Below are 12,502 nucleotides of genomic sequence, written 5' to 3' on the forward strand. Positions count from 1 at the left end.
AAAAAAAAAAAAGAAATTTAGGATACTGTTTTAACTTATGTGTGCCAGTCATGAGGGTTCTGCTTTGGTCATTAGGATAAGGTCACAGTGACAGCATCTTCATGATGAAACTGGTGGTAGGGTAGTCTCCTCAAGTGGCTATTATTGTAACCAAGCATGGTCCACTTTAAAGGAGAGTCAATTTCAACAGCTGCCACTGGTGACAGTGGCAATGGCTGTCATCACCATAGCAATGTTATGTTATGATACCTATATTTCTTCGCATCAAGTTCTGCTCTGAACTCTTTTAGTTCAACGTTTCCTTTAATCCCCTGTAATTAGATAAAGGTACTACTGTACACACTTCACAGATAATGAAATTAAGTTACAAGAATGGTTCAGTAAGTTGCTCAGTGTTCTGTAGGTAGCAGGATTGGAGTCAGTAGGTCATAGGTGATCCTAATCCACAGCATACACCATTAGATCTGTGCCATGCTGTTCTCTGGTCCCTGTCAAAGAGCAGGGACACTTCTTCTTAACAGAAACGTGATCCGGCCTTTAGGAGCACTACGTCTATAAAGTCCATGGAATGGCTTTGGCTGTCTGTAAAATCAAGGGAAGGAGGGAGTGTGCATTGTAGAGATTTGCCATCTATTCGGAGTTTTTGTTAAACGGAGCTGAGCTCAGGTACAGCAGTTCCCAGCTGTGTCAGTTCCACCTTGCCCTCACAAGGTAGCAGGTGGTGGATCAGAGCAGGGCCGGCAGACTCTGTTGCCAACTACGAAGTGTGCATGTGCACAAGGCATTGAGGTATGTAGTGTATCTCAGATGGGGCTTGAATAGGAATATTGCAGGTCAACTATTTGGTCCAAACTCTATAAATTTTCTATCTTCTCTATGTCTACTGAAGCTCTTTTTTTTTTTCCAAAAAAAAAAAAACCCTAGAAATATAAAATATAAAACTTTTAAATTTAAAACTTTTAGCTTTTGTTCATATATTGAACCAGGTTGTTCTATATATTGAACCCTTTGGCAACGTAATCCATTCCAATTATATTCAGATTCCTTCCTCTTTAAAAAGCTAGTCAAAAGTTTAAGCCACATGAGATGAACTAAATGTTTGGCTCTTTGATTAGACATCTCTACCACAAACAAGGTGGTTCCCTTGGCAATTGTGTAATTTTTACATTCGGAATTACTTGCTGCTTCCAGAACTCAGGTTCTTGCAAAGAAACATGTGACTCATGCCTGAAATCTCGAAACTAGGGAGCTGGAGGCAAGAGGAGTAAGACACGGGGCAGGTCTATGCGGCACCATTCTGCAAAATTCAAGCAGCTTTATTTGGATTTCGTGGCTAGGATTACATCGTTAGCACAAGTTATCTGATGTCTATACATTCATGCGACTCAATGACTTCAGGAAAGCTTTGTATGGGTTTGGAAAGGCTGGTGTTGGCTTAGATGTTTAATGTCAATGGGTTTAGTCCACAGGAGGAAAGAGATTGCCTGTTATCACAGCTGACTAGACGATCAACTGTGATGTCTGCATAGGATAATTAGACTGCCGGGATTCTCTCAATTATAGTCCGATGAGTCTCCTGTCACATCCAGCGTACTAAGCCCTTGTGCACAGAGCAGGTTTTGTCCTATAGCAGGGGACTCATTGAGTCAACTTGTGTGGAATTTCAGTCAGCACAGTTTTCAGGAGCCTTTCCTGTCTCAGGGAGTGACTGAAGGTCCCAGGTGGCATTACACATTACCATGAGTTATACTTATTTTACTAGAGCAGGGTCCCAAGTCTGGCAGTGGGAAATTTAACAGAGCTTTACCACAGAGGTTGTTTTGCTTATTTGCTTCTTAGCATCACGGGTGGCAATGAAGATCAGCTAGTCTAACTCCCTCGGTGCATACAGGTTTACTTCATATAGGAGCATTTTGTGATCACAGATCATCCAGGGTCTTTAATATTGCCTTTTACTTGGCTGGATGTCTATAGGTTCCTAGTGTCCTTCCAGTTTCAGGCTTGCTGATGGAAATCTTCCTTTGTGTCTCTTTTCTGGTGTTCTTGGAACCACTAGAGTGTAAATCTTTACATTTGCTACCAACTCGTTAGAAAACATGAATATATTTTAAAAAGAGATTCTAGTCTCAGCCCAATAGTCTTAATTAAATAGGAATTTCTAAGGAAATACATACACACACACACACACACACACACACACACACACACACACACAATTTGAAATCCACATACAGTTTTAGATCCTAGTGCAATTTGTTTAGTGCATAGATGCAACATACATGTCAAAATTCTTAATTGTGTAGAAAGCTGATTTGATAGATTTGAGGGCACTCAGTCACCTTGCCTACCCTGCCATAGGGGTCTCCTCTCTTCCTGACAATGGAAGCCAGTGCTCACAAAGAGGCTTAGGAGGGAGAGGAGCAGTGGAAGTTTGCAGCAATGTATGACTCTTCTGACAGGGCATTCCTAATATTCTTTTTGGTTGAATCTATAAATAGACCTTTGGGAAAGAATTTCAAATGTGGAAATCTTTGGTCATTCCCAAGTTAAACAGTTTGGTTGGGGAAATAAGTAATTTTTTTTCTCTGAATAAACTTCACGAAACATCATAAAACCACAGTGCATTGTACATTGATTCATGAGCCCTTCCTGAGTTTTCCCACAAATGAACACATTTCCTTACATTGAGACATGAATGGTAATTTAAAACTGGTTTCATGGATAACTCATTTTCGCCATTTTTTTTTCTCTCAACCTCACCTACTTTGCTAAATCTGAAGGCAGCGAAAGAAAACTTTCCTGTTTCCATGCTGTCATTCTTCCCTCTCTGAACGTAGGACACTGTGGCTGCTGTCACTTGGGACTCCCACATGTACAGGAGGGAAAAATATCACAGCAGTAGCTTCCAAAGTTACTCACTAGTGCTTGTCATGGTCTTCCCAGCTTTGGAGCACTGGTAACATGAGTCAATCATGTGTCATATTTCCACCAAGGCGGTGATTGGCAAGACTTATGATAGTCGTGTTTTTAACTGACTAAGGGACAGGGTTATTTTCTTTAGAGAATGCTGGCAGCTAGCCAACTTATGCCAATATTTGGGAAACTGTATTGACATATCCATTTGGTGATTGTAAGGGGATTTCAGGAGTGTAGACTCCTGTAAGACTGAAAAAAAAAGTTGGTGACTGGACTTATCAATAATACAACATGTGAAGATGGTAATCTGAGGAGTAATTTAGTTTTGTGGGAAACTGTAAAGCCTGATGCAAAGAGGAAAATGTTCTTTATAATAGATGTAGGCAGATCGTGAGAAGTGGAATACTTCCAACTCATTGTACAGTGTGAGGTTACAAAGCCCAATATAGCACACACTTAAAAAGGTAAATTAAATCCCTTTTAACAAAAACAAATACAGCAACTCCTACGTTCTTTATTGCTAAGAAGTATTACATAAGTATTCTGAAATTATCTTTATTATCAATTGTTTTCCCTTGGACACTGGGTAACAGAAGACAGAGGAAATCGAGGTAATTTAGGCACATAGAAAATAAAAAGCATGTAGTCATTTCTTTTACATTGTAACATATTTCTGCGCTAAGAGTAAATAAAAAGCAATGTCAACTTGACATAACAAGCATGCCAACACTAACCAGTTCTTCACGTCACCGTGATACAGTAGATGCCACACCATTAGCTGAGAATTTAGTAATGGATGCACATGAGTAAGTATAAAACAAGGTTATCTTCATGAAACGAAGCCTTGTGTAACTGATTTCTATTTTGACTAGCAAATAACTGTACTCTAGGAGAGCATTTTAGTGCCGTAGACGCCTTAGTGCATAATGGTTGCCTACTAATAAATAGCATAATCTAACTTTAAAAGCCTAAACGTTTGGCTAAGCAGTAATTACTTTGACTTTCAAACCAACAACTTTTCTGCCTTATAACGTTTACTAAAAGTTTTGTAGATTTAAGTGGAGACTAAAAGCAAAACTATTTCAGAGGCTACTTTTACTCCCCTTAAACTTTCCTTTTCTTGTTTTTTTAACTTTCTAAATGATCTTTTCTCTAGTGTCTAGTGAGTTTTGTTGAATAATAAAGTAAGTAGCAGCAGTGACATAGATCTTGTTGTATGATGGACAGCTTTATAATAGATGATGCTTGCCTAGCTTTTAGAGTTTCCAAGGTAACTATTTAATAAACAACTGTTTGTATTCATAAAATAAAACATTTCCTCCCTAACATGTCAAATTAAAACACACACACACACACACACACACACACACACACACACACACACCATTAGTTCACCAACACATGCTATGGGCCATTTACTATATATTATTTTATAGCTTTTCCGATGTAGTTTAGTTAACACTTTAGAAATATGTATTATTTCTAAGTTCATATGCCTGTTTAAACTTCATTATCTCAAATGATACTGACAGAATGTCATGAAACAGTATCATAATATACATATAGACATTATTTTGATGCAATAAACATGTGATTTTTAAGAGTTTCTTAATAAACGCACATGTTTATTCTTGGCTAAAACATGTTTCTGCAAGTGCCATACCTATATTTTGCGAGTTTCTATTTACACAATGAGCTAGTATTGCTGACAAGGTTGCTTTGAAAGCTCCCTATAATCAGGAACAAGAGCCCTCACTAAGGAAGCTAAGCCGGTGTTCCTCCAAGGAAAACCTTCCCTTCACCAAATTGAAGAACTGTGAAACATGGGTTTGGCACTGAAACATGCATTTTTATATTTTTGCTCCTTATAAACCAGATAACACATGAGATGCAATGCAACTTCAACCAAGTCCACCCGTGTTGTTGGCATCTGCGGCACGTCACTGTGCGCCAGCCCTGGGTCTGCAGACCGTGCTGCTGTAGTGATTGCATCTTATGTGGGATGTATCTGGTGTTTTACTATTTGTTTTAGAGTGTCATTTCAATGTAATGTGCTGTTCTTTGTGTCTTTGTTGTCTCTTTTTTTTCTTTGTCCCCCCAACAGCATTTTGTCCCGCACAGGGAAGAAGGAAAACCAAGATGCCTCCAATTTGACAGTGCCCATGACCATGTGTCTTTTTCCCGTGCCATTCCCACTCACCCCATCTCTAAGACCGCAGGTCAGTTCCATCAACCCTACTGTTACTCGCTCCCTCCTTTACAGCGTCCTGCGAGATGCTCCTTCAGAACGCGGCCCGCAAAGTCGTGATGCTCAGTTGTCAGACTACCCTTCTTTGGACTACCAAGGCCTCTACGTGACTTTGGTGACTCTCCTGGATCTAGTTCCTTTACTACAGCATGGCCAACACGGTGAGCATTTTTTTTTTTTATTGAAGTCTTTGGAGATGTCCATGTGTGCTTATGAATATTTATGATGCTGAGCAGCGGCTTGGAGAATGTTGTTACTGTCATAAATCTCTTGAAGGGTTTTATGCACTTGAAGCCTTTCTGACAATGAAACTTAATAATGGTGCAACCCATCCTGATGTTCCACACTGCCCGGATACCCAGGGTTGTCATCTAGGGGTTTGCACGGGAGACAGTGGACTGGAGACAGGAGGAAATAGCAAGCAGCTCCCTCCCTCCCCTGAGTAGTTTATTGTGAAGCTCTCTTGTTCAAACTGCAGTTGAGAAGCTGAGTCTAAAGCCTTGCCCCAGAAAATGTAAGAGGTTGAGCCTGAGGGGCAGGCTCGGATCCTTGACTGAGTCTAGGAGTTGCAGAGGCAAATCAAAGTTTCTCTCTGGGACACATTTTTTTTTCCTGATTAAAGAAATGCCCAAGAAGTCTTCCAAATTCATCTAGCAACCAGCAATTATTGCAAACTACTGGGCGAGATGTTTTAGCACATGGTGTATCGGTGATGTTTAGAGTGGTGACCCATTCAAACAGTGCCTTTCCATTGCCTTGGTTGCCCACCCTGTTCTTGTAATCCATACAGAGGAGGGCTGTGATGTCTGCTTAGCCATCCCCTATGGATTTGGGCTAATAAAATTAAAAACTGTATGGGGAGTAGAGATCTGTGTGGGTTTTTTCTTTTTTAAAAAAGTACTTTAGAAACCTGAGATGTCTTTAAACTAAGTTTAAGACTTGGTAGATGTCTTTAATACATTTACCTTTTGGTCCGTGGAAGTATGAGAACCTAAGTTTCATTGTACAGAAAAGCTAGCTATGAAAGCAGGTCGTGGGGGTTATTTTTTTTTTCATATAGCTACTTGCCTGTCCTAAAAGAATGCTTAATGATTTAGTATTGTTTGTAATTAAAATGTCTTAAATTGTTTACTTTCATAAAATGATGAAATAGCTATTACTGGATTTGCTTTTCTTGTATTTACAATGTATTATGGTGAAAATAAAAGTGGAGATTATAATGTTGCGTATCTTGAACCTTTTGCTGTCTTAAACCTACCTGACCTCTTGTACTACAATCTTCTCCCAGTCGTAACCGGACTGTGGGGACTTACTGGTTGTCAATTGACACATCTGCTGAGACTCACTGGAACCTTTGCTCTGTGGTACCCAGTCTTAAACTCAATATGAACTCAAGTGTTCCTTGGAAGGTCCACTGGGTTAGAATAGATGGCCTTTTATTTTTAAGATCTCTTGATTGTGGTATTTCACTTGGTAAATGGCAATCCACATAATGTGTGAATCTTGACAATGATTTATGTTTTTGCTTTCATGCCTATGCCTGCTTCGTGACCTTGATATTTATTTATTGTGCTCTTGTTCTGCATAATAAAGCTTAGGAGCTAGGATAAAACTCCCCAGTTCATTCTAGTGACTGGTCTAGAAAATCCAGAGAATACCATTTTGCTCAGGGCTGTCTGTAAAAGCCGGGTCATAAAGTAACTTGGGATGTGCAGTTCTTCAGTGAGAGTCACTGAGCAGTGGTCCTGCCAGCTGATGTGAGCAAGCTTCGTGTGAGGCTTCTTCAGGGAGCTGAGCTGAGAATGACCGATGGCTCCATGCTTAGAGGCTTTGTGCTCACTGGGGCCTATAGGAATGAGCAGGAGCAGTTCAACTATGGACAAATTGTGATTTGGGCAGTCACTACTCTCGCCAGATCTCAGTGTCCTTGAGTGGAAAATACCTCAAGTGGACTTCCAGGCCCCTTTGGTGCTAATGATCTGTAATTAGACTTCTTAGCCTAAGCCTAAAAAGACTCAGTGAATATAGCTGAGGTGTCTCTTATGCATGGCCTTATGTAATTCACACTAAAACACCTGTGAATTTTCTACCCCTTGGTCTGAGCTCAAAGGCGATGGGCCCTGACTCTCCAGGTTGCACACTGACCACACTGTCAGTTGACATGCCAGTGACATGAGAGGTTAACTCTCACGACTATCAGAAATAATTTTAGGAATGCACATGGCTCTGGAAGACAAATCTAGGCCAAAGCAGACCAGAGCCTAAGACTTTGCTATGTTAATGAATACAGGAGTGATCTGTCTTCATGTCAAGCCTTGGCTGGTGACCTGTACTTTGAGAGGTTCGGAAATATTATAATGTACATTGAATGCAATGGATTTATTCTTCGTACATTCTAAAAGCTAAATAGTTGTGGTTTGTTTTGAAGGTCCTCTATTTTCACGTCTCGTGCAGGTAACAATGCTAGCGATATTAATGGCAATAAGTAGTAGCTAATGTTTTTGGAGTACATGCTATACTGAGCTCTTTGTATTTATTTCATCTAAACCTTCTTCAAAGCCAGGTAGGTATTGTTATTATCTGCATTTTAAAGCCTTGAGAGATTATTTCAAGGGAGGCCAACCTTCCAGAGAGTTAAAAAGTAATTACACAGGGTTGTGCAATACCACCAGCTCATAGCTTCCTTTCTCTGAAGCACACAGAATCTGGAGGTTCCAAACTACCTCACTGCCCAAGGCTTCAGCTTTCCGACCATTGTGGCTTGGTCAGTAGAGCAGAAATAGCCAAGTTTTTATTTCCAATACTGCCTTGGATTTTTTTCTGAAAATCCTAGTGGGCACATCCTTGTGTTTCGGTTATCTTTATGAAATGCAATGGAGCTTTAAAAAAAATGGAGGGATGTCACAGTTTCACTTTTCATTTGGAAAGTGCTTTGAGATTAATGGGATCAATGGGGTCATCTGAACAGAGAGGCTTATAGATGACTGATACACTGTTGAGAAACTCACAGAACAGATTTAATTCTTAATATATTCACCAACTAACTGCTATGTACATTGCAAATTTACTCAGCAGTGTGTCTCAGAACTCTCAGTAGGAAGGGAACAATAGCTGCTTTTATAATTTAAAACCATGTTATCAAAACTTAAAATACAAGATTAGCATATTTTGTTAATGGCACAATCTTCAGTGGCTGACTACTTACTTTTGTTTTGTAGATCTTGGACAGTCAATATTTTATACGACCACGTGTTTGCTCCCCTTTCTCAATGATGATGTTCTGAGCACTTTGCCCTACACGATGATCTCAACGCTAGCCACCTTTCCTCCATTTCTTCACAAGGATATTATTGAATATCTTAGCACATCTTTTCTACCAATGGCTATATGTAAGTTCAGTCTCACCCAATCCTGAATTATGTTTGTATATTATACAAATAGAAATTGTGTTTACTGTTACAGGCACTTCATTTTCAAGATTATAATGGAATCACTGGAAATGTACACATACTTTGATCTAAATTCCATCGGTCTGGCATTTACCTTATGTTGGAAGTCAACAATATGAAAGATAATTATACCTTAGAATTATTTCCTCAGTTTGCCCTCTGGAATAGGAAGAAAGAGTGTGTCAAAGCTTTCTGTGTTTCCTACATATAAATTACAGGGTCTTCTTCCACATTAGAAAGAAAGCAGACAGAGTGTTGCCTGGTGTGAAAACTATTCTCTTCAGCATGAGAAGGCAGTTGGATGGAGTAGGAAAAGCAGGAGAGAGTGAGGATATATGGATTCTGGTCCTGTCCTAGACTGCTATAGAGTGCTCAGTTTACGTGGCTAAAATCTAATTCAGTGCTGATGACTAGATCAGCTTTCCTTCTCAGTATTTTGATGACAAAATGAGTCAAAACTTGTGGTACACTTTGAAAAAAGCCCATGGCTCTTGTGCAAGATACAGTGATAAGTCTGGGACCAGTCTTGTATGTATATGTGTATGTATGTATGTATGTATGTATGTATGTATTATGTATTATGTATTATGTATGTATGTATGTATTTATATTTTTGGAGACAGGGTCTCTTCACTCTGTGTTGCCCTGGAACTAGATTGGCTATGTAGTCAAGAATGGAACTCACTCTGTAGACCAGGCTGGCCTCGAACTCAGAAATTCTCTGCTTCCCAAGTGTGCCACCACTGCCCGGCTATGGCTTTGAATTCTTGAACCACAGTCTTGGACTCCTGAGTGCTGGGATTGTGTGTGTGTATGTGCCACTGTGCCTGACATTTATAGATATAGTTCTTCAGGCTTTGCAGACATGAAAGCGAAGAAAGGTCTGAGTTGTAGCTTCTATGATCATAGCCTCTAAAGCATTCTTTAGAGATGGACTGGGGATTGACCTGTTTCTGGGAATAATCTGAAAAAATATGATGACTTTAGTATTCAACAAATCTCAGCAGATCTCAGCTCTGCCACTGGCTAGCTGCGTGAACTTAGGCAGGTAACTTAATCTTTGATTATTGTCTGTAAAATAATGATAGCTACCTCAGGCATAGTAATTGTAGCTGCACCTTGAGGTGAAGGTTTGGCCTAGGACACTGGTAGGTGCCACCCCAGGGCCTGGCACACAGTGGGTCTTACTTATTTCTTCTTACACCTTTATTTATTTTAAAGATAGATACATAGTGTTTTCTTATGTACCCTGGTTGGTCCAGTACTATGTCACTCACTCATGGCTATCCTCCTGACTCAGTCTCCTCAATACTGGGATCTCATGCCTGTGGTGTCACACCAGCTTTCCTTATCTTGATTCTTTTTTTAAAAGATAAAAATAGCTCTATTGGTCATATCTAATATCAATGCTAGTCATAATCGTGTCATGTACTTATGCCCTTATTAAAGTTGCTGCTGCATGCCAACAACTGGCCAATATGTGTACCTTTTTGGCTACGTTATCTATTTTTTTTAAAATGTGCATTGCTGTTTTGACTGACTGTATGTCCATGTGTGGGTGTCGGATTATCTGGAGCCAGAGCTATAGGGAGCTGTGAGCTGCCTTGTGGGTACTGGGATTTGAATCCTGGACCCCTGGAAAAGCAGTAAGTGCTCTTAACCACTGAGCCATCTCTCCAGTCCCCTTTGACTTGTAGCTGAGTTTAATATAGGTATAGAATTGTAATTTTAATATATTTTTAGCAAGGAACCTGACCCCTATCCTAATCATTTTGCAATGGGGAAAAACGAGCAGACTAACTATGTCATTCCGGGTTGTAGGGTATTTCATTTCTTTACTTGTGTGTTCTCACAAACCAGTGCTTGCTTGTGGATATAGTCTTAGAATTTTGTGATCTTATTTTTAAATAAACAATGTCGACTGTTAAGCAAATGAACAAGAATCTTTTAAAAAAGAATAGCAGGCAAGACCATGTCTTACTAATAATGACCTAGTTCACAGTGCCCCAGACTCTTAGATTAAGTTAGTAATTTGGGGTGAGACATTAATGTAGTACTGACATTGTACTGAATTGATCAGGTATTTCTGGCTCATTTTTTTCAGAGCTGGTGACTAATTGCTCCTTAATTAGAGGTCCCCAGACATAAACCTTGTCATAGAATCCATGCTTAACACAAAGGTCTGAAGCACCTGAGCATTAAAGCCGAATGATGGGAATCTAAAACAAGTGTGAATTTCTGTGTTTATTAGTGGAATGACTTGATATCCATTGGAAGGTATGATCTAGTCACTTCACTTCTCCAGGATTTAGTGACTTTTCAACTTTAAAGGGGGGCAGTTTCAGAAAACTTATTGGCTCTCCCTGGTTTTTTGTGGCTTAATAATTCTAGGTCGAATACCCTCAATGTTATTTTACATAACTGGCACATATCTCTGTCTAACCCAGGGGTAGACCTGGCTCCTATGTGTGTTTTGACACTCTGGTCTTAGTCTTTTAGTTCAGCCTTGACTGCTAAACACCTCCTGATAGTTCAATAGCAGTCGATATTTGTTGTCTTCAAATCTTTGAAATATAGTGGCAGTCTCCATCCCCGCCGTTAGATTCCTGAAGCTTTTGTGCGTGTGCGTGTGTGTGTGTGTGTGTGTGTGTGTGTGTGTTTGTGTGTGTGTGTGTGTGTGTGTGTACATAGACCCAAAGACAGAAGGGATGTGTGCCTTCAGATTCCTGTTAAAATAGTCCGAGGTGAGGATGTGCCTCTTATCATTTTATCCATACTGTTTTGGGTAGTTGTTACAGTATCTAGAGCTTCAAATGGAAATAGAACAGGGGCTTTTAACTTGGTCGAGAATATTTTTATTTCAGTATAGATGTATTAGACTCAAAGGTGCTGCATTTTCTGGATGCTTGATAGTCTACGCCAGAAGGACTTGCTGGAAGTGAAGGTGCAGTTTTATAAAGTTAGCACTTGGAAGGCTGAAGCAGGAGGATTGCTACAAGTTGAAGGCCAGTGAGTCCCTGTTGCAAACAAGAAAACACAACACGAAAGGAAATTGACAGGAAGATGTTAAAAAGTATGCCTTTGGTATAGTATTCCTATAGTTAATGGAAAGCATGGATAATTTTTTAAATGATTGTCGTTAATGATTATATAATGAATGATTATATAATTCCTGATTATATAATTAATGATCATATCATTGTATTACTTAGATGAGATAGTTTTGACTTTGAAGTGGATCCAATTCTTCAAACCAAATGTTGGCTTCATAGCACATGGGCTGCTCACACCATCTTTGCTACCCAACTAATTGCATATGCTTTTATTCTTAAATAACTCCTTTTGAGGTCTCATAACACATCAATTTATTATAAAAATTATCTTTGACATGTTCTTAACTCCTTTCATAAATAAAATATAGCTCTCTTTATTCCATATGTGTGGAATCTACTTTGTTTATGAAAAGATATTAAAAGAGTTTTACTAAGAATTGCAAAAAACAGAAAAATATCATTTGCACATCACCATGGAAACCTCTCTTTTTTCCAAGAAAAAACTTATGATTTGTGGACCAAACTGAAATATGGATGTCTGGAGGATGATACTTTGCTGTAGGTCTAATAAGTGCCCATTAGTGTGGGCTGCTTATTTTGAAGAAAAAAATAATGCTGAAGAATTGCAGCACCCTAGACTGTATGCTAATGCTTCTTCCTCTTCTTCCTCTTCTTCCTCTTCTTCCTCTTCTTCCTCTTCTTCCTCTTCTTCTCCTCCTCCTCCTCCTTCTTCTTCTCCTCCTCCTTCTCCTCCTTCTCCTCCTTCTCCTCCTTCTCCTCCTTCTTCTCCTTCTTCTTCTTCTTCTTCTTCTTCTTCTTCTTCTTCTTCTTCTTCT

At 39.4% G+C, this 12,502-nt stretch overlaps 1 protein-coding gene across 8 annotated transcripts in view; it reads left to right on the forward strand.

Annotated features, from left to right (window-relative positions):
• Unc79 (unc-79 homolog, NALCN channel complex subunit) overlaps positions 1-12,502 on the forward strand; it is a 236,757-nt gene that overhangs the window by 43,678 nt on the left and 180,577 nt on the right. For 7 of the 8 annotated variants that reach the window (XM_031357583.1, XM_031357577.1, XM_031357580.1 and 4 more), the window contains exons 3-4: positions 5,021-5,325; positions 8,383-8,553. In XM_031357583.1, the coding sequence (XP_031213443.1) occupies positions 5,079-5,325; positions 8,383-8,553 (418 nt within the window). In that variant the 5' untranslated portion in view covers positions 5,021-5,078. The remainder of the gene's footprint in view (positions 1-5,020; positions 5,326-8,382; positions 8,554-12,502) is intronic. The other variant, XM_031357582.1, reaches the window with a different exon arrangement.

Source organism: Mastomys coucha, unplaced genomic scaffold (genome assembly GCF_008632895.1).
Source record: "Mastomys coucha isolate ucsf_1 unplaced genomic scaffold, UCSF_Mcou_1 pScaffold6, whole genome shotgun sequence".
NCBI classification, from domain to species: Eukaryota; Metazoa; Chordata; class Mammalia; order Rodentia; family Muridae; genus Mastomys; species Mastomys coucha.